This window comes from Carya illinoinensis, chromosome 3 (assembly GCF_018687715.1).
Source record: "Carya illinoinensis cultivar Pawnee chromosome 3, C.illinoinensisPawnee_v1, whole genome shotgun sequence".
Lineage (NCBI taxonomy): Eukaryota > Viridiplantae > Streptophyta > Magnoliopsida > Fagales > Juglandaceae > Carya > Carya illinoinensis.
In genome coordinates, this window is record NC_056754.1 from 7,855,585 (window position 1) to 7,883,182 (window position 27,598).

At 38.4% G+C, this 27,598-nt stretch overlaps 2 protein-coding genes and 1 pseudogene across 3 annotated transcripts; 1 reads left to right on the forward strand and 2 right to left on the reverse strand.

Moving 5' to 3' along the window:
- The first annotated feature begins 864 nt into the window (after window positions 1-864).
- On the forward strand, window positions 865-10,227 carry LOC122303008 (E3 ubiquitin-protein ligase At3g02290-like). 2 transcript variants are annotated; one of them, XR_006240577.1, is made up of 6 exons: window positions 865-1,150; window positions 1,936-2,318; window positions 3,251-3,677; window positions 7,851-7,960; window positions 9,220-9,539; window positions 9,718-10,227. XR_006240577.1 is itself a non-coding variant. In XM_043114534.1 (5 exons), exons 2-5 carry the CDS (start codon window positions 2,199-2,201, stop codon window positions 9,751-9,753), a joined length of 693 nt encoding a protein of 230 aa, XP_042970468.1. In that variant the 5' UTR covers window positions 866-1,150; window positions 1,936-2,198; the 3' UTR covers window positions 9,754-10,227. The 2 variants fall into 2 exon arrangements, 1 of the variants encoding a protein (XP_042970468.1); XM_043114534.1 differs by lacking the exon at window positions 9,220-9,539 and having other exon boundaries at window positions 866-1,150.
- Window positions 10,228-14,425: 4,198 nt separating this feature from the next.
- LOC122303009 (uncharacterized protein YwbO) lies at window positions 14,426-17,536 on the reverse strand. Its single transcript, XM_043114535.1, has 8 exons — window positions 17,384-17,536; window positions 16,332-16,502; window positions 16,142-16,261; window positions 15,993-16,036; window positions 15,749-15,874; window positions 15,190-15,274; window positions 14,749-14,805; window positions 14,426-14,665 (listed from the first exon to the last, which is right to left on the reverse strand). The coding sequence occupies exons 2-8, from the start codon at window positions 16,479-16,481 to the stop codon at window positions 14,588-14,590; spliced, it is 660 nt and encodes a 219-aa protein (XP_042970469.1). The 5' UTR covers window positions 16,482-16,502; window positions 17,384-17,536; the 3' UTR covers window positions 14,426-14,587.
- Window positions 17,537-18,491: 955 nt separating this feature from the next.
- LOC122303010 lies at window positions 18,492-27,273 on the reverse strand (annotated as a pseudogene).
- Window positions 27,274-27,598: the final 325 nt, after the last annotated feature.

Consider the following 27,598-nt stretch of genomic DNA (forward strand, 5'->3'; position numbering starts at 1 on the left):
ATATATATATATGCTCATTGATTTAATAAAATTAAAATTTGAAGAAAATAAATAAATCATCTCCATTCTAATGGCAATTGGCAATGGTTAAAGGGGTCTATGAAAATAAACCATAGGATTTTTATTTCATAAAATAAACCATAGGATTTGATACATTATACAACGTGTATAATAATTTATTCACTATTTCTTTATCATATTTTGAAACCACATTGAGTGATTAAAATATTCTTGTTTGTTTTTGAAAAAAATCATCTACATTTCATTCTAAGTAATTATAATATATCTTTAGATAAATAAAACAGATCATATCCTTCGAATTTTAAATTTATGAATTTATTTATAGCTGGACTAACATAATTAGTTTTATAATTTTTTATACAAATCTATTTTAAATTGAAAGTATTTTTTATAAAATAATGTTATCTTTATAAAAATATCTCCCATCCTTTGTTCACACCATTTGACAATGCTTCATTTTTCTTTGTTCACACCATTTGACAAAGAAGTTTCTATATTTTAGTTTTCATTATTTATTTTAAAAGCTTATATAAATATATTTATTTAATTAATACCAAATAATTTACAAGATGATACATAAATATCACACCCTTTCCAAGCTTAAACTATGAACAATTCAGAATTATTTATTTATTTGGTGTTGACTATCCAACCAAAATGACTTTCACAAATAATCCCACAATTCCTATGTAGGGACGGCCATGCCACTTTATCAAGACCAACCAACATAACACTTTGCTGAGTTTATGATATGAATGTAATTAATAAAAATAACTTTATGTTTATTATTATTTTTAATAATAGCCACTTTAGATTAAAGTTTTATTTAATTCACTAAAGTTGGATTATACGACTCCACCCACCGGCAGACAGAGAGATAGAGAGAGAGAGAGAGACCGCAGCTAGCAGCTTTTGATTCTCACAGGTTTTCTGGCTGAAAAATCCAAGCACGCGCACAAAAATGCACGGAACCCATATTTAGTATTTACGATGATTTCTGGAGTATGTCATCCAGTTCAATCCACCAAATTTCGTAGTTAAGGGCTTCCCTGTCTCCTTTTTCCCTCAAAGACAAGTAAAACGTAATAAAGAAAACATATTTCTTCTCTTTTCAGGCAGCTTCCTAGAGGTACTTCTCTTACTTTTCTCTCATCGATTCCTTTCTCTATTAACCGTGGCTTGTTGTTTTCGATTATTTGGTTGTGAGTGTGATTTGAACCTTCTGATTGCTAATATGTGATGATCTCCAATAGGATTCTCTTGCTTCGTTAAATTTTGCATGTTTTTATAGGTCGATCATTCTCTTCTGATAGGATTTATTCTGGGTTTTCAATGCTATTTGCTTTTATTTTTTTTTTCCTTTTTTCACAAGTCTGTATCTTTTTAGAAAATGCATGTGTTTGGCTTATTTATTTGTCATCTGGTTGTGCAATAAGCATGATAATCGGCTTTGTGTTTTTGAGTGAATTTTTCTGTTGGCTGATGTGCTACTATTTCTTGCAACTAAAGGAAATAATTTTGGCTGAATTTGAAGGGACGCATGACAAAATTGTATAATTTGAGACGGCGTAAATTGTTACTTTTATGTAACTTTTTTGGTAATTACATCTCTATGTTTCATATTTTCCCCCTTTTGATTTACATATTTCACATCAGTTGTTGGTTTGTCGCAGCCGCTAATGAGCACCAAAATATTATTATGTCATATATGTACATCAATCGCAATAAAACTGAATATGATGGCAATAGTTGGGTTATTCTAGGAACTGGGGGAGCTCTGATTGCTTCGTTAGTGATTGCCGTCTGGGTTCTCTAAATTGTATTATTTTGGTTATCAATCTAGTTCAAGGACAGCCTTCTCAGCTCCTTATTACATTCATAATTGTTTAACGCAATTATTTTCTTTTTCTACAGGGTAAGAAATTAGCCATAAGTTACCCAGCAAAACCACAAAGGCATTTGTGATTTTTAAACAGAAGAGGAAGGGTACTGGTTTGCAGAGGCTTAGTACTTCTGCAAGCCGAGCTTCCTTTCTCGCTCGTCATATATCGAAGTAGAATTACTGCTGTAAAAGCCTCTTGTTCGTGATGCTTGTGCAAATGACAATTGTTATCTGTTGATGAGATTGGGGAGTTTCTGTGCAACTTTTAAGTGAGAGAGAGATTGCAACTGGCATAATGGGTGCTGTCTGTTGCTGTTTGAATTCTGAAGTTTTTGAAGACTATGCAAATCCAAATAGTTCTGTATATAGGAACTGTACGTGTCTCAGTTGCTTTATTCAGAACCTTTTAAATGTGGTATGTATACAAGGCTCCTGTTTCTTTTCTTTTTATTTCTTTCTTTCTTCTTCTTTTTTTTTTTTTTTTGCTCGAATTCCATTTTTTGCCTAAGTTATATCTATCTGAGTTAGAAATTTTACATTCAAAACCTAGAGTTCTAGTTATGTTGCCCAATTCAGATTTCTCCCCTATGGCTTTATACTCCTGTATTGGTATTTTAGTATGTTCTTGCATTCTCTACCTCATGACTGTATGTGCAATCATGCGTCTGCAGTCCATATTTTTAACAATCAACAATCCAGCATTGTATATATCAATGGGGTCGCCCACATGTGGAAATTTTTTGCTTTTATTGCACCAGTCTTGGTGCTTGTATGCTTTAAAGTATGGAGCCAATCCATCATACAAAGAATGAGAGATAAAGGGAGAGGAGTGTTGCAGATAGCAGATGAGGCCTTTGCTCTATTAAAAAGCAATGTTAGTGATTCAGTGTGGACACATTAATTTTGTAGCTTACAACTTAATCTGATCAATGACATTTGTTGTTGTCTATTGTGGTTTTTGAGCTGAGCTTGTCACTCGATACGGGCTGCTTTGTCTGTAAACTGCAAGTGGTAGGGAAATTTTTTATTGTTTTATCCCCCAACCCTTGTCATTTTGCATCCAGAACTGATGCCATGCTTGCTTGTTTGTTTGATGTATCCTATTTGAAGTTTGTTGAAAGACTTGATGACCTATTAAAGTGTACTTCTTAATTCTCATTTTAGGAATTCCTCACCTGCATTTTTCAATCTGATTTTGTAGGTCAAGCTTATTTTAGTACCATTCCATTGTGAAGTACATATTAGTCCCAAATCACTTGCAAAGATTTTAATGTTAATAATGAGAATAGTCCCTTGTGTAAGCATGTATTTTTCTTTTAACATTTTGGATCTTCTCGTTTTCTGTAGTACACCTCACTATTCAGAAGAGGGGAAGTGCATTCCCTCCCTTCTTCTATTCAGGGGGCAGCATCTATGACTTCTGCAGCATCACTGGACAACACTCTATCTGACATGTATCGCTCTCCTCCAAGGCCCTTGCCTTACGATGCAGACCCCAGATACTTCCGCTTGCAGCGGGATGGACTAGTTTCAAGACGTGAAAAGGGCTCAAGTCATTCACACGAGGAGACAGAACCTCTAAGAAGTGATGTCGATGTAGATGCAGTATCTTTAAATTCGGGAGACAAATGGAATGAATCTCCCTGTGAAGATGGATCTAAAGAATATCGTTCTAAGTCCTCACTTAAGCTCTCACAGGCAAAAACTATGACTGGAGTTGGGAACATTTATACAGCATCAGAAGATGAGGATTTCTGTCCTACTTGTCTTGAAGGTAAAATTTCTTACTTTATTTTGGTTCCTTTTTTCATTGTAGGAAACCGATCATTCTTTTGATAAGTATTTTGGGAAACTGATACTTGTGGTACCATTCTTGTTAATTTTTAATATATTGGATGGTAATTGATGCAGAAGCGTGTTAACATGTGCTAAGGCTTGATTGGGCAGTAGTGATTGTTTTTATTTATTTTTGTAACTCCTTCCTGCAGAACCAATGTTTCATGGGGTTCACCAAGAATTAAACTGGTGTCATTTCAAGTTTGTTTTATGATTTGCTGGGAGCTTGAGCATTTCATTCTCCACTCATCCTCACTTTTCTAATTTTAAATATTTCATGCATTTGTATTAAGAAAGAATAACAAAATGCTGAAAATGGTATCTCTGTGGTCGAGAATGCCAGAGATAGTGTTGATAATTACAGTTAAAAAAAGCCTTCAAAAAAATATACCCTAATTTTTTAATAAGTATATGCATTAACCTATTTTTTGTTTTGTTTTGATAAGTAATAAGTTATTTCATTGATATAAAGATAGGCAAAGCCCAAGTACACTGGAAGTATATATGTGACTACACCTATTTAAGAACTAGAAAGAGTTACAAGGAAATCGTGGAAGGTGAGACCATTCAAATCTAGAGAGATGGACCACAAAAACAAAGTCTTCCAGTAGAAACCCCTAAACTCACTCGATGAACGCTCATTATCCTCAAAAAACCTCTCATTTCTTTCACACAATATACACCAAAAAATACATAAAGGAACCATTTTCCACATGGTTGCAATCTGAGGTGTCCCGGTGATCCCTCTCCAGCTGGCTAACAGTTCAACACTCTGTTAGAATTGATAATACCCTATTAGAATTGATAATACTTTTGAAAGCCTAAATACTTTTTTTTTTTTTTATAAGTAAACAATTTATCGATCTGAATAGGCATAGCCCAAGTACACAAAATGGTATACAAAATGTCACACTTATTTAGAGAGAAGTAATAAAAACAAGAAAATCATGAAAATCTACAGTTGTGGCCCACAGAAAAAAAGTGCTAACAAAAAATAGTCTAAGTTCTTTTAGTGAGTGCTTCTTGTCTTCAAATGTCTAGTCATTTCGCTCCTTCCATAGGCACCACATGATACAAATCGGGACCATTTTTCACACCATTGAGACTTGTGGGAGACCTCGTAGATTTATCTAGCTGGCCATGAGTTCTGTCACTATGGAAGGCATAATCCAAGCTAAGTCTATTCTATTAAGAGTTTTGCTACTTATCATCCCCACACATCCCACTTTTTTATTTTTATTTTTTATTTTTTCTTTTTAAACTAATTGAATTCTTTTACTCATCATCCATATACCACCATACATTTGTTAAGAGAAAAAAAAGTGTGGTGTGTGGGAATGATGAATAGAATTTTTCTCCTATTAAACACTTCATTCCATAATGTTCCAGCCACCTCACAATACAACAATAAATGATCTACAGTTGCACCATTTTTTCTACATATGTAGCACCAATCTACTATAATCACCTTACGTCTCCATATATTTCTCTATGGGAATTCCGTATTTGTGGTTGTGTAAGAGACTTATAGAAAGAGCAGATCGAGAATGTACCTTTACTGGTGGGAATTCACCACATCTTGTCTGCTCCTTGGGTTCTCGGCATCCTAGTGTATAGAAGACCAAAGAACCCCTGAATGATGCCAACTTCCCAATCTTGTGTGGCTCTAGTGAAATCACATTCCACTGGACTAGGTCCCCAGATAACTCCATGCAATTAGTCACTGATGCATCTTTCTCACCTGCAATCCTAAAGACTGATGGAATCCTTTAAGGCTTGGTCTCCACACCATAGGTCAGTCTAGAATTTTGTTCTAGATCTATCGCTCAACACCATTCTAGTATGCCGATTAAAGATCCCTCAACCTTTTTGAATGTTTTTCCAAACTCCCACTCCATAAACCCTGTGAACCTCCCTAGTGCGCCCCCCCCCCCCCCCCCCCCCAAACCAAAAAAAAAAAAAAAACAACCCACATGCCTCCGTATTTGCAATCGATCACTGATTTCCATAGAGCTTCCGGTTTCGTATTATCTCTTCACAACCACTTCCCAAGCAAGGCTCGATTGATGAAGATTCTCAAATTTCTAATGCCTAACCCACCTGAAGAGACTGGAGAACATACCTTATCCCACTTGACTAGATGATACTTGAATTCTTCTCCTATCCCACTCCAAAGGAAGTCACAATACAGCTTCTCAATATTATTTGTCACACTTGCTGGAATTGAAAATACAGATAAAAAATATGTTGGTAGATTAGAAAGAGTACTTTTGATAAGGGTGATCGTACTGCCTTTCAAGAGATATAATCTCTTCCAACTTGCCAATCTGCGTTCAATCTTCTCTACCACTGTATCCCAAATCGGTATAGATCTTGCAACTTCCCCCAAAGGGAGACCAAGGTAGTTCATGGGGAGAGAGGAAACCTTACATCCAAGGATACTAGCCAGCCGCCTGATGTTATGAACACTGCCCACTGGCACCAATTCTGATTTATCAAAGTTCACTTTCAATTTAGATGCCGCTTCAAAACAAAGTAATAATGCCCTCAATGTTCGAACTTGGTTTTGTTCTGCCTCACAAAAAATAAGTGTATCATTTACAAACAATAAACGAGATAGGTTAATAGTGCCCATATTGGGATCACCCACCTAGAATCCCTTAATAAAGCCACTATTCACCAAGGCTAGAATCATTTTGCTAAGTGCCCCCATGACAAGAACAAATAGGAGTGGGAACAAAGGATTTCCTTGTCTTAGACCCCGAGAGCTATCAAAGAAACCATTTGGGCTGCCATTTACCAATATTGAAAACCTCACCGTTGTCTAATCCATGAGCACCGTTTCTCCCCAAAACCATAGCTTCCAAGCACATATAATAAGAGCTCTCAGTTAACATGATCATACGCCTTCTCCATATCTAACTTGCATAGGATTCCCAGCTGGCCAGATTTTAGCCTACTGTATAGGCATTTATTAGCAATGAGGACTGAATCTAGAGTTTGCCTATCTTTAACAAAAGCATTTTGGGGTTTTGTAATGATCCTCCCCAAAATCTCTCCTAGACGATTGATAAGCACCTTAGAAATAATCTTATATATTCTATTCACAAGGCTGATGGGCTGGAAGTTCTTCACCTCCGAAGCCCCAATCTTCTTAGGAATGAGTGCTATAAATGTGGCATTGAGGCTTTTTTCAAATTTTTCAACTGAAAAGAATTCTTGGAACACTTTCATTAAATCTGCCCTCACCACATACCAACAATTTTGAAAAAATCCCATGGAAAGGCCGTCAGGGCCAGGTGTCTTTGACAATTTTCCTTATCAAGGTGTGGACCTCTAACTCCTCAAAGGGTCGCTCCAGCCACAAAACCTGTTGTGGATCAATGGATTCAAAGGCTAGTCCATCGAGTTTTGGCCGCCATCCCACCTATTTAGAAAGTAAGTGTTCAAAAAATCCCACAACATGCTCCCTAATCACTGGAGCCTCCATACATTCCACCCCCTAATCACTGTATTTTTTATTTATTTATTATTTTATTTTATAAAAAAAAAAAAACCTATATACTATAATACTAAGATGTTAAAATGTTTTCTGTCATTGTTATCATAAAAATAAAGTTCTAATCCTTAAATGTTTTGGTTCCATGTTGTCCCAAACCACATATTACATATATAATGGCAAATGTGGCACTTTCTGTCAAGCTGGAAACTGAGATATGCTGAATGAATGGTTCCATGCAGTTTACTTCTCTGTCTGTATTTCTTTGCTTTTTAGTTAACTGGGCCTGAAGGTTGGAGGCAAGGATTTGTTGATTACAAGGCAGTATCGATCAAGGGGGCTATTTTTTTTTTTTTTTGATAAGTAAAAGATAAATATTATTGCTCAGAATATAATAGGCAAAAAGGGGGCTATTTTAGCAAGGACAGATGGCATATTAGCTAATCTGGAAATCCTGAGCTGCATTTTGTGTTTTTGTATTTGTTATAATAAATAGTTTAATTAATTACAAAATAACAAAAGAAAAACATGAGTAGGATAATTATCTTTGAAACTGTACTCTTATGAGGTACATATTAATCTCATGGTTTTAAACTTACATTTGCCATGCAGAATATACTCAAGAGAACCCCAAGATACTGACTAAGTGCTGTCATCATTTTCACCTTGGTTGCATTTATGAGTGGATGGAGAGAAGTGAAAGCTGTCCGGTTTGTGGCAAGGTATAACTTTTCTCGTATGTATATTGTTCATATAATTCATACATATGTACATGGTTATGTATACGACTGTCCTAATGGCTACAAATGCCCTTTTTTTTCATAAAATTGTTTCTTTGTTGCATATTTTGCCTTCAACAACAGGAAATGGATAATTGCTCCTAGTCACGTCATATGGAAAGAAGGGTAGATTTGTCTGGATCCTGTCACATTAGTTCCTTTTCTTTGTTAGCATTGATGATAGATTGTTATTTGACCTGACCCATGCCACTTGGTAGATTTTTGTTTAGATAATTAGATCTATCTTATTAATTACATGGGCTTTTTTAGATGGACAAATACTGCTGCATGTATGAAACTTTTGGCTGCTGATTTCATCCCATCACTTCAAGGCAAAAAGTTATAAATACCTTCACCTATCAAAAAGGTATACGAACAAAAAGTCAAAACTAGCCCCCTTGAAATTGTTTTCAAATTGCAATACCTACAAAGGTTGTTATATGATTGAAATGTAAAAATGACTCTCTTGAAACTGTTTTCATATTAAAATACATGCAGTAACACTTGTCTATGCAAAAACCCCATGTATCTAAAATTTGAATCCAAAGAATTTTGGGAAAATAAATCTTGCATCTTTAAACTATTAGACATTTTACACTTCACTCCAAACTACCGAAACTGGCATATTGCACCTTTAAACTACCAAAAAGATTCAATTTGCATCTTCTATTAAGATCCAACTGTTAAGATTGTGCTACTTTTCATTTTTTGACAGTTGGAGGATGCAATGTGTCAGTTTGGTAGTTTGGGGTGCGGAGGGTAAAACGTCTGATAGTTGGAGAGTGCAAAGTGTGTTTTTCTGTAGAATTTTTCTTTTTCTTGTTAAGGTTGATTTTCTTCTAAAAAAGCTTGTCATGAATTTTCAACATGTGTTTGTAGCAGCCGAACATTGTGCGCGCCTTGGTGGGTGCATATGTAAAGGATGAAAACTTGCCATTTGACTGCATAAATGTTTATTTTTTCCCATTCTTTTACACCATTGCTTCACTCTCCAACCACTTTTCATAGGGGGAGGAAATGCCATTTAAACCAAATGCATGGTGCTTACCATGGGTTCCGTTTCTTCTTGTTTTTATATTTGAATGACTAAAATCTCTTTCTGGTATATATTTGAAAAGTAGTGGTATGCAAATAGTTGTTTTTTAATAAGTAGTCTGCAAACAATTGTTTGAGTGATCCTTTTAATGTGCTTGTTCACATAGTTGAGTTGGTGACTTGTTGCTTCACAACATCAAACAGAGGCCCCTAAATGCCAAGTATCATCCTAGAACACCTGGAAACCTGAGTAAATGCTGGAAGAACCCTAGTACATTGAGGTGTATCACATTGCATGTGAATTTGAGGCATAGTCAGTTTACTGAGCTGATGAGCAGACTTGTATGTGGTATTCTTTTATGTGTATTGTGGTTAACAACTGGTCCGTGAAGCAGAGACGTTAAGGTATCATGCTCATGGGACTTTCTTACTTCTGACTTTTGGAGGTTCATGCATTCTAATGTGAATCCAAGTAAAATGGTGGCAGGTAGCTGCATCAGTTGTTCATCATCCTTTACTAGTTTTGAATTGTAGATGGATTAGTATTGACTGAAGTTTATTTTTCTATTTTTTTTTTTTCATGGAAGAATGAAAATGATACGAAATTATGTAGTTACCTGAATCTCTGCTCAATCTGACTTGGAACATTGGGTTTGCTTCTTTAGGTGATGGTATTCGATGAAACAACTAATCTTGATTGAAAAGTTTGCGTTGTGGAGGAAGCAAGCATCAGAAGGAGATATTGTGCATACCACAGATGAGTTTGTCAACCATAGTAAATATAAAAAATTGTTCTCATATCCATTGTTGTGAATACATTCCGTCTCAGATGTGCGTTGTTCACTACCCCTGGAACCTTTGCAGTAAATTTCCTTTTTGGTTGATTTGGGAGAAAAGATAGATTAAGAAATAAGATTCATTCAAACAATGTTGAGCTACACGAAAGGCAATGAATGCTGAAGACAGGCCAAGACGAGTTTCCTCAAAAGTGAATGGACCGAGGAGAAGCATCTGGACTGACTCCTGTTTGGGGTGTATAGTTTTTGTTTACATTTTTACTTTTTGGCATTAAGGCGTTGTTGGTTCTAATTAAACTTGAAGATTGATTTGGCTTGAAGTACTAAAGAAACATGCAAGGGGGAAAGTGAATTACACGGATTAATTTCTGTTGCTAATTTTAGTCGCAACCGCTGAAGTGATATGCAAGTGCTTTCTTTCTGCGTGTACAGCTTCTAAATGTGATTTTTTTTCCCTAAAGAAGCAAGTTTATAAATAAACTAAAAGTTACATGATACAAGATTTAATAGAGTGAGAGTCCCTTATAATCATCCCGAAACAAACAAGTGTAACACTAGGAAAGAAAAAAAGAAAAAAAGGGATTTGGAGTTGAAAAATGGTTTCCACCAATTTCCTACTAAGGAGAAGTCGCTTGAAGTAGTTTTAGAATAGTTTGATAAATAGACTATCACAATGCGATTAAAAGTTGCTGTGAAACAAAGTGTGCATCTTGTTTGTTTGGACTGGTTGTAAGAGTCTTCCACGACCACTATGTCTTGATCATCGGTTATGAAAAGTAAGAATATAGGAATGTAACAACAGGAGGATGCGTCGATACACAGACAAAAGACCTTCACTGTCTATGGTGGTGCGTGTGGTTCATGCGCCACTCTAGGAAAAAACATAGTAGTAGGTTATGAGAGAATCAAAGCCATTAATCCTAGTAGTATCGCATGTGATGGTAGTGTGCGAGGGCTTGATCGAGGTCTTTAACACTAATCCTAGTAGACCCCTTTAGTGTTGGGAATCTCGGTCAAGCCTTCACACACTAAAGGATCTATCCTCTCCTTATCACTCCTTGATTGATCGAATGAACTCCTTTGTTGGTCTTGAACACATGTAGCCCAATATGGGAATTTGGGTGAATGTAGGCTAGTGTTTAGTGGTGGGAATAATGGTGGTGTATGTGCTATGGTGCTATCGGGTATGGTGGTAATGGGGCATGGTGAGGTCTCTCTTGGGTGCCAGGCACCTCTTGACTTGTTTAGATTGGAAGATTCGTGAATGAGGCTAGGGTTGGATGTGTGTTTCGGTCAAGGGTAGTGATGGAATTCGGTTAGGGCTTAGGTGGATGGTGATTTTCTAAATTATTGAGATTGGAATTTGAATTTTGATTGGAAAGGTGTTGGCCGAATTTAGGGATAAGGGATAAGGTTGGATTTGATTTAGTTGGGAATGAGATTTGATTGAGTAAATTAAAGAATAATGACCAATCAAATAATATATGGAAAGATATGGTGGGGGTAATGTGGAAAGTAGGGTTTCGGTCAAACCAATTAGGTTATGGCCGAATGGCTCAATATGTTAATTATGGTTTTAATTGATGATTGGCTATGGGAAGTGGATTGGGCATGTGTGGAAAGTTGTGGGGCTAGGGTTGGCCAATATGGTGTTTGGTAAATGGGAATCTTCAAGAAACTTTAAGAAAAACTTATGAACATATAAGAAAATACATGAACACAAGAATAACTTGAAGAACTTTAGCAAAAGGCCGAAAATCCCAATGAAGGTTTCGGCTCCCCACACGTCACTTCAATCAACAACACTCCACGACAACAACAAAGATAAACTCTAAAGAACAAAAGATAACCAATCAATTTTACAAATTGCATAAAGATTGACAGGAAACTTCAAATGATAAATAAAGATAAATAGAATCATATTTATTCATGAATTGCAAGATATGATCATTTTCCTTGGGGATTTATGAATTGCACCCCAAGAAGCCTAAGTGCTAAGCACCTAATAGATAATCCTAAGCACAATGACCGACCACAAGAAAATGTCAAATGTTCAAAAGATGCAAATGAAATGACTAAGGGTCCTATTTATAAAGTTTACAAATTAAAAACTCCCAAAAAGTCCATAGCAAATTATTAAATTAAATAAATCAATCAAATAAATAAAATAAACATATTGGATAAAAGGCCCTATGGTGGCCTCGGCATGCAAGGCCCATGGTGGGCAGGGATGGTGCATGGCCTATAGCTGGACTAGTCCTGGTTCGGTCCAATGGCTGGCTGCATGGCATGTCATTGTGTCATGTGTTGGTCTGGTGGTGGACACGGCATGGCGTTATGCGTGGCCTACTGATGGTGGGCATGACATAGGCCTAATAGTGGGCACATGTGCAGTGCTGCTTTTGTGAGATCTAGTCATGTGGCTTGGGCGTTGGTCCTGCATGGCTCAAGTTGGTGGCCTGGGTATTGGGCATGCATGGCCCAAATTAATGGTTTGGGCACTGGGGCTGCAAGGCACGAGCTGGAGCCGTGTGCTAGATGACGTGGCATGCAGGGCACACCACTAACCTCGTTGAGTGGTGCTGGGGTGCACATGTGCATGCGTAAGGGAATGCGTAGGCCTACACGCGGCCAATAGCCTTCATAGGCGTCTGCTGCCTATCCAGACATGAGCTAAGGCATTCATGCAGGCTAGCCATGTGACTGTCCTGGCCCTCCAAGAGCTATGTCGAGGTGTGATTTCAGACAATTCTTTTAGGGATTATGACTAGGGGTGTATAGAAACCGACACCACCGGCCGCCTCCGACGGGAATAGACCAGTTGCGTCAGGAACCGGTCGGCGTACGGTAGAATTTCTTCAAAACCGACCTATGTCGGTTCGACAGCGATTTGGTTCAAACCGTTGAACCGGCCGACGTAATAAGTTATATATATTTTTTATTTATACCTTACTTAAATGACACCGGCCGATGTCGTTTAACATCTGAAGTTAAAAAAGAAAACTAAATGAAATGGCACCGAGCCAAATGGTGCCGTTTCAATTTAGGGTTTAAACTCCCTCGACCCTTCTTCCTCCTTGACTCTTCTTCTCAATTCGACTTTTCATCAGAAGCCCCTCTCTCTCTCTCTCTCTCTCTCTCTCTCTCTCTCTCTCTCTCTCTCTCTCTCTCTCTCTCTCTCTCTCTCTCTCTCTCTCTCAGCGCACGCAGTCATGGTAGGGCCTCTCTCTCTCTCTCTCTCTCTCTCAAATCACATCTCTCGGCCTTGTCTCTCACTCAGTTACTGCAGCGTCATCGCCTGAAAATAGCCTCCATCGCCATAGAAGACGTCGATGAACCGACCAGAGTGACGCTGAGACCGATGTAGACGATTTTCTCCTATTTCAACGGCCGATTTCGATCGAGATTTACATGATTTTGAAGATATTGGTTCAGTTTTCACCCATAATTGTGACAAGGCACTCACTAGCGTGTGAAACTCACGTACGATATGAGCCGCGTGTGAGACGTGCCATACTTTTGGGAAGTTTTGTTCAGCTGTCTAATAGATCGGCGGCTAGAGATTCTACAAGCAAGGATCGTGATGGTCTTTGGAGGCTAGTAGGCAACAAATCGGCATATCTTGGTGTTATGGACGGAAAACAACAAAAAGATTGAAAAAAAAAAAAAAACACTACGAATAGGTCTGGCGGTGGCTGGACAGGAGGAGGGAGGGAGGAGCCAAAGCTCCAACCCCCCTCCGGGCGGAGGAAATGGGATGGTGGCCGGCGTGCTTAGCTTATTGCTCTTGCCCTGTATTATATTCCTTCGCTTCCTTAGAATCAGTGGCGTTTTGCATCGGTCTAGATATTACTGTTTTTGCATCATTGCTACCTTCTCGTAATTTCATAAACTTTCGAGCCGAAGGTAGGAATCAAATTACATTTCCCAATACTCGCTAAATGAATTCCTAATATACCGCAAGCTCGACAGAAACGTTGTTTTGACCCACGAGGGTAGAAGAACAAACATGTTGAGTATTTTGGAAATGCTATTTATCATCGTTGCAATTATCATTCGTTTTACAACCTTTTCATTATTCATAATATTAAATGGTTGGAAAGTTTGTAAGCAGTATTTTTTAAAGTTTCGAACTAGGAAAAAAAAAAATGTTAATTTCCATTAGCGGCCTGGGAGCTCGCCCCATGTGTTCAATGGGTGGGTATGTTTGAGCACCAAGAGGTGGGAAAAGAAAGCATATGACTGCTTTTGTGGGAGACGGACGAGCTAAAAAAGGTGAAGGATTCTTACACAGCTCACAAAACCTCTGAATCACTGGGTCTATGATGGGGGTTTTGGGGAGCAGTTTTCTACCAGATGTAGAAGGATATAGTACCCTGCATAACTGCAATCTTTTCCGACAATGAATGTCAACTCTGAGGGGAGGGCTGCTTCCTCTGTTCTGTTTTTCATCGCAATTCAAATAATCAAAAAACTAAGTGGAGAACTAAAACTGAACATTGGCACCAGTTCAAAATATCCATCTCATGGCATTTGTAGAAACAAAAAGGCATATGTGAAATGACTCTCTCAAAAGTTTAAGCTAAAATGAAGAGATAGATTTTATTATTTAATTTATATCTCTTAACGTAGGAACCAAAGCCAGTCAACATGACAAGACAATCATGATAATATAGCAGGCAAATTTGTTTCCTTTATTTTAACAACTGAAATAGAAGCTTTGAAATGCTAGGTTCTCTCAATTAGCAGCTTGTTGGAATGCTCTCTGGAGGACCTCAGGGGGTTGGGCACCACTCAGCTTCTGGGTTCCATTAATCTGTCAAAGAAAGCAATGGGATCATTGGGTAATATTATACAGAACAACTAACTTATCATAAGGTGTGAATTATCATCACCCACCACAAAATAAGGGACTCCTGTCATGTTTGCTGAGTGCTTCTGGACCTCCTCTTTAACCTTAACGGACATAAAGAGCAAGGTCAGTTCCATAAAAACCATCAGAAGATAACTTGTTACGTGGTTTACTGGGACAGAAATAAAGTTGGAAAAGATATAATAACGTTTGGAAAATACAGTACATAATTGGAAAAGAAATAAAGCTTGGAATTTCTTCACTATTGGGACAAGTTTGGAAGCTACAGAATTCTATTCAGCCTGCTTGGCAACCAAAAGGAGCATAGTCCAAAAGTTCTACAATGCTCCATTTGGTTGCTAACATAGCTGGAAAATTGTACGTGTGTGTGAGATACTTGAACCAAACTTCCAACAGTTTAGAAACTTGATCTGCTTTCAAAAGTAAAATTATTCTAGGCGGAGCATAAGATTGGCAAAGAAAAAGACCTCCTTTAACCCATTGTTGGGATCTTCAAGAAACTCCGCTGCCCCTTCTATCCCAACTTTTTTTGCAGATTCCACAAGAAATTCCCTGAAAAGGTTGATGTTTATCATTACCTGATATGCAAATACAATCAAGGACTTCGATTTGTCCACGAGTAAACAACTTATGCTCGTTTCATAGAAGGATGGTAAACCCCTTCTTGTGAGTGACCATGGTGAGTAACGTTTCATGCCAAACAGATCAAGTTAAGTGATAGCACGACAAAGAATGCTTTTCTGGTTTTAACTTTCCAAGCAGGTCCCATAGATTTATAATTGTTAATTTGTTATCACAATTCTCCTGTTTCCAGGAAAGCTCTAACTGGGGACCAGCATTTTAACGGACTGCAATGTCAAATTAAAAGAAGAGTGCCCAGGTTAGTTACATAATGATATAGTATTTTTATTTAATAAATTTATGAGAAACAGCACAAGTAAGAAATACAAAAGATCAGCATTTATTCGAAGGACCTAAATATTTAGAAAATGTGAAGGTCATTAAAAAAGTCAACCAAGTATTTACCGGTTACCAATGTATTTTCCCTGAGTGAAGTAGCCAAGGAAAAGCTCCTCAATAAGTTTGTATTGCTTATCAATACCCTGCTCTGCAGCAAAATACATAAGCCTGTGGCTTTCTAGAGTATTTCCCCTGCACATGTTCAAGACAATGTTAGTTTGATCTCCCTTAGATTAAGGTCTCTTCACATACTCCTCACGTTATATAAGGTTGTTAATAGATGAACTTCAAAAGCTTTCTTTAAGCTTACGTGAGTCCTGAGAGGTCGCATTCCAGCCCATGGCTTCTGAAAATCTGAAATTTTTGGATGGGTCATAATTACTAATTGTGCACAACAACTAGCAAATACAATAACACGATTAACATGTTTCTAGGTGGTTCAGAGAACTATTGTAAAACCTCTGACATCCGAGCTTGAATACTCTCAGCCCGAGATCCAAACCTTTTCCTGTAATACTCTCGCTTATTGATGCCTTCTTTAGGGGCAGAAGGGTCGAGTTGAAATGGATGAAATCTAATCTGCAAATTGATAAAAGATAAGTGACGAACACGACACACCCACACTCTGAGAGAGAGAGAGAGAGAGAACCTCAAAGTCATATTGATCCTTAGACGCATCTACAGCTTTGTCAAGATTTCTTTTGCCCACAAAGCACCATGGGCACACAGTGTCAGAAGTTACATCAATTTTAATAAGCTTTTTAGCAGCATTGTTTCCAACTGAGTCTGACTCGGACATGATCCCTTTGTATCAAGCTTTCTGCAATATAACCATCGAGTCAGATTTGAGGCCAGTGATGGACAGCAGTTTCTCTTCTTCACATGTTTTAACTCAAAGAGACTCAGCAGAGTCTCTTAGAGAGTTATTAAATGAAGAAGATACAAGCTTTCTGCAATATGAACATCGAATCAGATTTGACTCCATGATGTCAGTAGTTTTTCTACTACACATGTTGTAACCAAAGATACCTAACTCCTTCAATCAGAGAGTTATTAAATGAAGAAAACCACGTTGTGCATATACGTCCTTTTGAGTTGGCAATCCTGGATGAAAATAAAGCTAGGTGCATTTCATGCGCTAGCCACATATATCCAAATTGTTGTAGGTCAATCGATCCTGCACATTCAGCTCAAGCAAGAGCCCCCCTTTTTTCATTGACATTACTACTGATGGTACTGATACATCAGTCCCAACTTTACCTAAGTTTACCCAGCTCAAGCAAGGTGTCCTGGTAGTTACCTGGAGAACAGTACTCTTTAGTTATTAAGTCTAACATGACAAAGATCAATGGAGGCGGATCCTATTAAATGGTCACTTAAGAACTACCGATCACCACAGAAAATCCAGTTGGGGAAAAACTCAGAGAGTTACCCTTTCTCTTGCAATAAAATAAAAGATTGAAGCAGAAAGTTGCATTGCTGGGAATCATCATTGTATGGGAAAGATCTCCTGAAAATTAAGACTGAAGCCTTCGAGCAACACTTATATAATCCCGGATACTCTAAACAGATTTGTCAATGTGATAAAAAGAAACAGACAATGATCATCAAAATTTTGTGTCTGTGACAATTTAGCACATACAAAGACAGTTAACTAAGCTAACCGTAAAAATAAATCTCACAGGGCAGTCATCAAATCACCTGTTAAAGATGTGAAGCTGGCTACTTGTGTGGAAACACCAAATACAGTGCCAGTGTGATGTTGAACACGTTAGTTTTATGACCGAGGACCACCTACCACCCAGTGGGTTGTTGAACACCTTGACGACTGTTTGGTTTGAAACATCGCATCACCTACCACCACCATAAAAAAATAAAAAATTGATACTTGAGGCAATTATGTTTTAAATAAGAAGTATTTGTATCCAATATCGTTTTAAAACATATTTGTGAAATTCATTGTGAAAAGTGTTGGGTAGATATCATTACTCTTGTAAATATTAAAAAAAATGTAGTTTCGTTTGTCACGGAAAGATGGAAATAAAACAAACTCAATGTTGTTGCATTCTGACCTGGTATTTACTGGACTGGCCTCTTTAGATGACTGTATTCTATGAACAGCGTAATCTTGATTGGAAGGTTTGGGTTTTGGAGGAAGCTAAAGAGAAGAGAACAAAAAATTTACACATTGTTAAAACCGCAGGCTAATTTTAATGTCCATTGATGTGAGTACATTTGAATTTGGTTATATATATGAGATGTTTTTGTTAAAAGTTGAATAAAATATTATTATAATATAATTATTTAATATTAATTTTATTTTAAAATTTGAAAAAACTAAATTATTTATTATATTTATGTAAAAAATTTTTAAAATTATAATAATAAAATCACGTTTTTTATAACCAAACGGGACGTTTTTGTTGGTACGAGCTCCTGAGGTGCACGTGCTTTCTTTTGGCGTCTAGTGTGAACAGATACTACCTATACCTTATCCTCCTACGTGCTTATTGCTGGTGCATCTCATGCCCTCTGTATTCTTTCGCCTTCTTTTTAGAGATAGTTAACCAATTGTGCAGGTGTTTGGGAGCAATTTAATGATAAAATATCCAAAGAGATCTTGCCTTTTTATTGCTTACATTTTTTATAACTTTATCTTTTTCCAACAAATGAACTCAACTTTCTTTATTTTTCATTTTGGCCGCCCCCGCAGCAGCCGCCCGCGGAGGGGGGGGGGGGGGTGGGGAACGGGGCTGTGGTGGGGGGACCATCTAAACATGCATGCACATCACTAAAAAAACAAAGTCACTAGAAACAAGCACTCCCCCAAGTTTTAAATAAACATGTCATGGTAATGGTACATAAGCCATAATAGAGGATCAATAAGTCGATCAACGAGATACACACCATATTATTAAGGCAGGCAAATATGCCGAGGCCCTTTATTTTATCAACTGATATATAATCTTTAAATGTAACATGTCAGGTTCTCTTTAGTTAGCAGCTACTTGAAAAGCTCTCAGCAGAATCTCAGGGGGTTGGGCACCACTCAGCTTCTGGATTCCATTAATCTGTCAAAGAAACCAATGGGGTGAATGCACCTGATTGGGTAATCGTACAGAACATTTGTTTCATAAATTGTGAATTATTATCACCCACCACAAAATATGGGACTCCTGTAATGTTTTCTGAGTACTTCTGGAGTTCCTCATTAACCTTATCAGACACAAGAGCAAGGTTAGTTCCATAAAAACATTGGAAGAGAACTGTAGCGTGATCTATTCCCAAGTATATAATTGGAAAAGAAATAGAGTTTAAAACTTCTTCACCACTGGGACAGGTTTGATAGTAGCAGAATTCAAATTTTAGCACGTTCTTAGCCTGCCTGGTAACCAAAAGGAGCATCATAGAAAAATATTTAAATCATGCTCCATTTGATTGCCAGTGTAGATGATGAAAAATATCTGTTACTCTAGAACCATGGCTTCAACAGTTGAACCCTCATTCGCTATCAGAAGCAAAATTTCATTTTCTCCTGCAATATCAGATACATAACCAATTGAAGCATATGAATTAAAAAAGGGAAAACCTCTTTTAACCCATTATTAGGGTCTTCAAGAAACTCTGCTGCACCTTCTATCCCAACCTTTTTTGCAGATTCCACAAGAAATTCCCTGCAATCATTGATGCTTTTCAGTAACTGAGGTAAGAGGTGCAAGTAAGATCAACTCGACCCCAGTCCACATAAAAGTAAAGGACACAAGGCCGGTTTCACTGGAGGGTGGTATACCCCATATTGGGTAACACTGGCGAGTAACAAATAACACCGGGCAATCAGGTTAAGTGATAGCATGCCAACGTCGCCAAGAGTGCTTTTCCAGTTGTAGTTTAACTTTCCAGGAAGGTCCCATAGATTTATATTATTATCATAACTTCTGTTTCCAGGAAAGATCTGAATGGGACCCAGCAGTTTAACTAACTTGTCAAACTAAAAGAAGGTTGCCTAATCCTTGTGGGGGCTTGGCTTTCATTAACTTTGTTTATTCAGTTTGATGTGGAACAATTACTAAAGTTTTTTTTATAAGCAGCATAGGTAAAAAGAAAAAATACATAAGGGTGCAACTATCTGGAGTATTTATGTATAAACAGAATCTGTAAGAAAATAAATGTTAAGTACAGCTCACAAGAAACTATAATTTATTCAAAGGAACTAATCATTTAGAAAATATAAAGGTCATGAAAAAGTTACCTACCTGTCACCAATGTATTTTCCCTGAGTGAAGTAGCCAAAGGATAGCTCCTCCATGAGGTTGTGTTGCTTATCAAGGCCCTGCTGGGCAGCAAAATACATAAGCCTGTGGCTTTCTAGAGTATTTCCCCTGTTCATATTTAAGACAATGTTGTGGAATCTTCATTAGATTAAAGTCTCTTCATAGCTTTACTCACTTTATGTAAGTTTATTCACAGATGTAAAATCATTCTTTAAGCTTACGTGAGTCCCGACAGGTTGTAATCCAGTCCATGGCTCCTAAAAACCTGAAATTTTTGGGCGGTTGTAGTGAATTATTGTGTACAATCATGAGCCAAATCAAAGTAAATGAATACCCATAACACAATTATCAAGTACGTAGGTGGTTCAGAACATTATTGGAAGACCTCTGACATCCGAGCTTCCATACTCTCAGATCGAGATCCAAACTTTGTACGTACTACTCTCTCTTGTTGATGCCTTCTTTAGGGGCAGAAGGATTAAGTTGAAATGGATGCCATCTAACCTGCAAATTCAGTTGCTAAAACATAAGAGTGGAATAGTAGAGAGAGAGAGAGAGAGAGAGAGAGAGAGAGAGAGAGAGAACCTGAAAGTCATATTGATCCTTAGATGCAGCTATAGCTTTGTCAAGATTTCTTTTGCCCATGAAGCACCATGGGCACACAGTGTCCGAGCTGATATCGATTTTTATAAGCTTTTTCTCAGAATTGTTTCCAACTGAGTCAGACATGATCTCTCTGTATCTGCAAGCTTTCTAAAATACAGATGCTGGATTCAAATCTAGCGAAGTACAATAGGTGTTCTTCACATGTTATAACTCAAGATACTCAACACTGACGGGAGAGTCATTCAATTTATAACTCCATATCATACACATATGTCAACTTCATTTAGAATTCCTGGATTAAAAAAATCCATGTTGAATAAACCCCCCAAGTGTGAAATGGGTTTGGGTATGCAGCCACCAACTCCATGCTCACCCACCACCACCCACCATTGTTAGGCCACCCACCCTCTCCCAAGTCAGAAGAAGCTGCAAATGGTGGGCTGCTCTCTCCTATAAATAAGAGAGAGCTCTGATGCAAAATAGACAGTGGGTGAAGAGAGAAAGAGGGATGTGAGAGAGAGAAATAGAATTTTGTAGAGTGTTTTGTAAATCTTGTACAAATTCTATAAAAGAGGCTCCAGTGGACGTGTAAACAATTTGCTGAACTACTTTAAAATTGTCTTGTGTGATTTTTGGACAGGCCGGAGGCACAACAATTGGTATTAGAGCTCTGGTTCAAGCTGTCCGAAAATTCAAATTGCTCCAAATCAAATTTTGACAACTCCAGGGTGTTCCTCGCGTTGAGACGAATCCGTTGCTGCAAACGGAATCGAAAACGGAGGTTGGAGGAGCCCACACGCGCCCCTAGAAGGTCAGCGCGTGCATCTGCTGTAATTCACGCGCCCCCACGCGCATAGGAGGAGGAAGATGACTGAGCCCCACGCGCTCATGCGCCCCCACACGCTCCAGAGGTTGAAGACCTGTGAAAGACTCACCCTACGGAGGTTCAGCGCGTGTACTACACGCGCCTCACTCTCCCCCACGCGCACACAGTGCTGTAGCGCGTGTAATCCACGCGCCAACTCGCTGCCCAATCGCACTGTGACGCGCGTGCATCCCACGCGCCAGACAGATCAGAACCGTCCGTTTTTTAGATCCATTTTCGGCTTGATCTAAGCCATTTGGAGTCTGATTTCAGCAATTAAATAGTGCTTTCCTACTATTTGGATCATTCCGGACTCATCCGTACGGTTAGAATTTTGAAATTTTGAGTCTAAATTTTTTAAATTCAAATGGAAAGATCTAGAAGAGACAAGAGCTCTGAACATGCCAGTAGCTCAGGACGTCGGTCCACTGTGTCAAATGCCAAGTTTGAAATTGAGAAGTTCAATGGAACAAGCAACTTCGGCATGTGGCAGTGTGAAGTCATGGACGTTTTGATCCAACAAGAGTTGAATATTGCGTTGGAAGGAAAGCCAGATGATATGACTGATCAGGGTTGGAAGAAGCTTAATACTCAAGCTTGTAGTATAATCCGATTATGCCTTACCAAAGAACAAAAATATTTTGTCATGAGAGAGACAGATGCTAGGGTACTTTGGCAGAAATTAGAGGATAAGTTCATGAAGAAGAGCATTGAGAGCCGTTTGCACTTGAAGAAGAAGCTTTTCAGATTTCAATTTCGTGAAGGTATTTCAGTGTCTGAACATCTGAATAATTATAACCAAATTCTTGCTGATTTGTTAAACTTGGATGTTAAAATCGAAGATGAAGATAAGGCTTTACTACTGTTGAATTCCTTGCCTGATACATATGAGCATTTAATTACTACTCTATTGTATGGGAAGGAAAAGATTAGTTTTGAAGATGTATCTAGCTCTTTAATTAGTAATGAGTACCGGAGAAAAGATAAACAGGTACAATAAGATACATCAAGTGAAGCGCTAACAGCAAGAGGGAGACCACAGTCAAGGTATCCCAGAAAGAAGAACGATTTTCAATCGAAAACCCGGCCCACATCACGTGGTTCATCAGTCGGCAGAAAACTCGCCAGAGACGAGTGTTCCTTTTGTCACAACAAAGGACACTGGAGGAAGGATTGTCCAAAGCGGAAGGGACAACAGCAGAATCAACCCACCACAGCCAATGTCGTGGACAGAGATGACGAGTCAGATTTTTTCTTGGCAAGTTCATCATCCATTTGTCATTCCGATGAATGGATTATGGATTCCGGATGTACCTATCATATGTGTCCCAATCGGGACTGGTTTACTGACTTCACAAAAATTGATGGTGGAACAGTACTTATGGGCAATGATAGTGCCTGTAAGACTCAAGGAATAGGTAGCATTCGGTTAAAGTTGCACGATGGCAGGGTCAAGACTCTGACAGAAGTTCGGTACGTTCCGGACTTGCGGAAGAATCTCATCTCACTGGGATCTCTGGATTCAAAGGGATTCAGAATCGCCATTGAAGACGGAACTCTCAAAGTACTAATGGGAGTTCAGGTGGCAATGAAGGGCTTGAGGCGAGGAAACTTGTACTTCTTGCAAGGAAGTACCGTTGATGGAAGAGCTTCCATAGGCTGTGAGAAGCTATATGAGACTGATGCCGACACCACCAGTCTTTGGCATATGCGTATGGGACACGCAGGAGAAAAAGCTTTGCAAACACTGGTGAAGTAAGGCTTACTCAAAGGTGCCAAGATAGGTAAACTGTCTTTCTGTGAGCACTGTGTATTGGGGAAGCAGAGACGGATTAAGTTTGGAACCGCAGTACACAATACACAGGGAATACTTGACTATGTGCACTCCGATGTTTGGGGACCTACCCAAAATGCATCTTTGGGAGGTAAACATTGGTTTGTAACTTTTGTTGATGATTATTCTCGTCGTGTGTGGGCGTATACGATGAAAAATAAAGATGAAGTGCTGAAAATCTTCCTTGATTGGAAGAAAATGGTTGAGACTCAGACCGGCAGGAAGATCGAGCGGCTCAGATCTGATAATGGAGGTAAGTACACTTTAGACCCCTTCATGGAAGTATGCCGGAGAGAGGGAATTGTCAGACACTTCACGGTACGAGGTACACCGCATCAGAATGGTGTGGCAGAACGAATGAATCGTACCTTATTAGAAAAAATGCGATGTTTGTTGTTGAATGCTGGATTCAGTAAACAATTTTGGGCTGAAGCTGTGACATATGCCTGCCACCTCATCAACCGACTACCCGCAGCTGCCAATGACGGAAAGACACCCATTGAAATGTGGAGAGGTAAACATGCTACTGATTATGATTTTTTACATGTTTTCGGATGTCCTGCTTACTATCATGCTAAAGAAAGTAAGCTTGATCCTAGAGCCAAGAAAGCAAAATTCTTGGGTTTTAGTACTGGTGTAAAAGGGTATAGACTCTGGTGTGTAGAGTCCAAAAAAGTAATCACCAGTAGAGATTTTACATTCAACGAATCTGAGATGCTTAAGTCACATAAGCATAAAGATTCCAGTGAAGGCAGCAGTGATGGTGAAACATCAGATGATTTACAGAGTGTGAAGTTTATTTCAAAGAAGTTGGGAAAGCATGGACAAGATGAGGTTGATAATTCAGTCACAGTACCTCCAAGTCAACCCGAGTCAATAGCAACCAACAGACCGAGACGAGAGAAACGTGTACCGACACGTTATGCAGACTATGTGACATATGCATTACCAGCTGAAGGGGGTGAGATGCCAACCACTTACAGAGAAGCCGTACAGTCCAGTGAATAAGTTGAATGGACAAAGGCAATGAATGAAAAGATGCAGTCTCTTCACCAGAACCAGACTTGGGAGTTTGTGCCGCTTCCAAAAGGAAAGAAGACAATTGGTTGTAAGTGGATCTTCAATCAGAAAGATGATCAAGCTGCTAAAAATAGAGTGCGATACAAAGCTAGGTTGGTAGCCAAGGGCTACGCTCAGACAGAAGGAATTGACTACAGTGAAGTATTCTCTCCTGCTGTTAAACATTCATCCATTCGGATATTATTAGCTTTGGTTGCACAATATGATCTTGAGTTAGCACAGCTTGATGTGAAAACAGCTTTCTTACATGGAGAAGAGATTTATCTGTCTCAATCAGAAGGATTCAAAGAAGCTGGCAAAGAGAATTGGGTATGCAGTCTGAAGAAGTCTCTCTATGGCTTGAAGCAGTCACCTCGGCAATGGTACAAGCGTTTCGACCGCTTTATGTTGGATCTGAAATACACTCGTTGCCAATACAATCATTGTGTATATTTTAGAAAACTTGCAAATGGATCTTTCATTCATTTGCTTTTATATGTAGATGATATGTTAATTGCATGTAAAAGCAAGGGGGAGATAGATCGCTTAAAAACTCAGTTAAGTAATGAGTTTGAAATGAAAGATCTAGGAGAATCACGAAGAATACTGGAATGGAGATCAGCAGAGATAGGGTGAAAGGTACAGTTCACCTTACTCAGAAGTAGTATCTGAAGAGAATACTGCAACGATTCAACATCGACTCGAAGACGAAGCCGGTGAGTACTCTTATGGCCCCATATTTCAAGCTCAGTGCATTGCAGTCTCTTAAAACCGATGAAGAGCGGGACTACATGAGGAATGTTCCATATGCAAGTGTTGTTGGAAGCTTGATGTATGCCATGGTGTGTACACGACCTGATATCTCCTAGGCCGTTAGCTTAGTTAGTCGCTATATGCATAATCCTGGAAAGGATCATTGGCATGCGGCTAAGTGGATTCTACGGTATATTTCAAAGACCGTAGATGTTGGTTTGAGGTTCGAGAAGAGTGAAGATAGTTTAGTAACTGGATATGTTGACTCAGACTATGCAGGTGATCTTGACAAACGCCGATCGACAACTGGTTATGTATTCACTATGGCTGGAGGACTAGTTAGTTGGCGATCAACTTTGCAGTCAACAATTGCACTATCATCAACTGAGGCTGAATACATGGCTGTAATAGAAGCCGTGAAAGAAGTTATTTGGTTACAGGGATTGGTAACAGATTTGAGCTTTAAACAGCAAGAGGTTACCGTTTACTATGACAGTCAGAGTGAAATTCATTTGGCCAAGAATCAAGTATATCACTCTCGAACAAAACATATAGATGTCCGATTTCACTTTGTACGTGAAATATTAGAGGAAGATGACATCAAACTTCAGAAGATTGGCACTGAAGATAATCCAGCAGATATGTTAATGAAGGTCGTCACAGGGATCAAGTTCCAACACTGTTTGAACTTGATCAATATTATGCACTGCTGAGCACCCTCAGGTGCATTGGAGCGTATTCGATAGCAGAAGTCTCTCATGTCAAAGAAAGATGTGCATTCATTTGAAGAATGAATCGGTTTGTGAGCATCCTAGTATGACACACTTGGGTGGAGGGGGTGATTGTTGAATAAACCCCCCAAGTGTGAAATGGGTTTGGGTTTGCAGCCACCAACTCCATGCTCACCCACCACCACCCACCATTGTTAGGCCACCCACCCTCTCCCAAGTCAGAAGAAGCTGTAAATGGTGGGCTGCTCTCTCTTATTTAGGAGAGAGCTCTGATGCAAAATAGGCAGTGGGTGAAGAGAGAAAGAGGGACGTGAGAGAGAGAAATAGAATTTTATAGAGTGTTTTGTAAATCTCGTACAAATTCTATAAAAGAGGCTCCAGTGGACGTAAGCAATTTGCTGAACCACTTTAAAATTGTCTTGTGTGATTTTTGGACAGACCGGAGGCATAACAATCTAGGCGCATTATATTGTGCCCTAGCCTGTTATCTCAGCACATCCGAGTTTTAACTGGTTGAGTTTTTCAAAATATACTGCAAATTCAGGTCAAGCAAGGCCCCTTTTCTGCTGTGAGAATGAGTGTGATGGAAGTTTGCACAAAATTGTTACTGGTGTACTAATACTTCTGTCCTAACTTTACCAGCTTCTAAGCCATCCTGAAGCTAACTTAAGAACAGGACTTACTAGTTGTATGGTCTAGTGCAAAGACCAAGGAAGCTGCACACTATTAACGTGTCTGAAGCTTCAAAGAACCTCATCTAATCTCAGCTATTCTAAGCAGACTTGAGAGCGTAATAGAAAGGGGGGAAAAGGCACAAATCATCAAAAATACATTGTCGGAGAAGTTAGCACCAACCAATACAGTTAAGAGCTAATCCGAAAAATCAAGTAGGGGATTTGACAAGGCAGAGTCATCAAATTCACCACACTTCACAAAGGGTTTAAGGTTTTTCATTTACCCCCCACCCTGCCGGCGCCAATATTTACACATATACACGATACACGTAATGAAGAAGAAAACAGAAAAAAGCAGAGGGATTGCAAATCACGAATTTCACCTACAGCAAACATTTTTTTTTTTTTTAAAATACTTACTTATTTTTAAACAGAGATAACAGTAAACGCCGGAAAAGCGAAATTTGATCAGCCAAGCAACAGACAAATAGTCATGCAGACGAAGACAACCTTGGTAGTTAGAATACCGGAAAATTAAAAAGGGTACAGAGAAACAAGCGTGGAGAGTGGGAGACACCAAAAGCAGAATCAGAAAGCCATTACGTGTGGGGGGGGGGGGGGGGGGGGGGGGGGGGAGATGGTGTTGGAAGGAAGAGAAATTACCTGGAAAAGGTGAGAAACTGGGGCTTTGCCTTGAGTACCGAACGCAGTGCAGTTGGGATATTGAATACGTTCATCTATAACTTACGACCGTCTTGGCTTTGAAAAAAAAAAAAAAAAAAAAACAATACGACCTTTTCGATTCTAATTTCTACGCATCAACCAACACCGAAAATATCCTCACCGTACTCCAAAAATAATTTATTATTAAAATATTAATTAATTTTTAATTTGATTTATTTTTAAAAAAATAAATACACAATATTTATTTACTCTATCACTATATAAATATCATTTCTTAATTAAAACCTAAGGTCAGGCTAAAAACTCAAAAAATAATTTATTAATTAAAAATTTATAAATAAAATATTATAATTTAAATAATATAGATAATATGTTCAAAAAAATCTTTTATAAAAGAAATAAAAATATGTCGTTGAAAGTTTATTAACTACTATTCAAT

Excerpts from the sequence above, each read along its gene's own strand:
- LOC122303009 (XM_043114535.1), bottom strand. The coding sequence starts at position 16,481 with ATGTCCGAGTCAGACTCAGTTGGAAACAATGCTGCTAAAAAGCTTATT. Across the intron at positions 16,037-16,141 it reads TTCAAGCTCGGATGTCAGAG|ATTTTCAGAAGCCATGGGCT; the intron begins GTTTTACAATAG and ends CAAAAATTTCAG. Across the intron at positions 15,275-15,748 it reads GGAAAATACATTGGTAACCG|GGAATTTCTTGTGGAATCTG; the intron begins GTAAATACTTGG and ends CAACCTTTTCAG.
- LOC122303008 (XM_043114534.1), top strand. The coding sequence starts at position 2,199 with ATGGGTGCTGTCTGTTGCTGTTTGAATTCTGAAGTTTTTGAAGACTAT. Across the intron at positions 2,319-3,250 it reads TTCAGAACCTTTTAAATGTG|TACACCTCACTATTCAGAAG; the intron begins GTATGTATACAA and ends CGTTTTCTGTAG. Across the intron at positions 7,961-9,717 it reads GCTGTCCGGTTTGTGGCAAG|GTGATGGTATTCGATGAAAC; the intron begins GTATAACTTTTC and ends TTGCTTCTTTAG.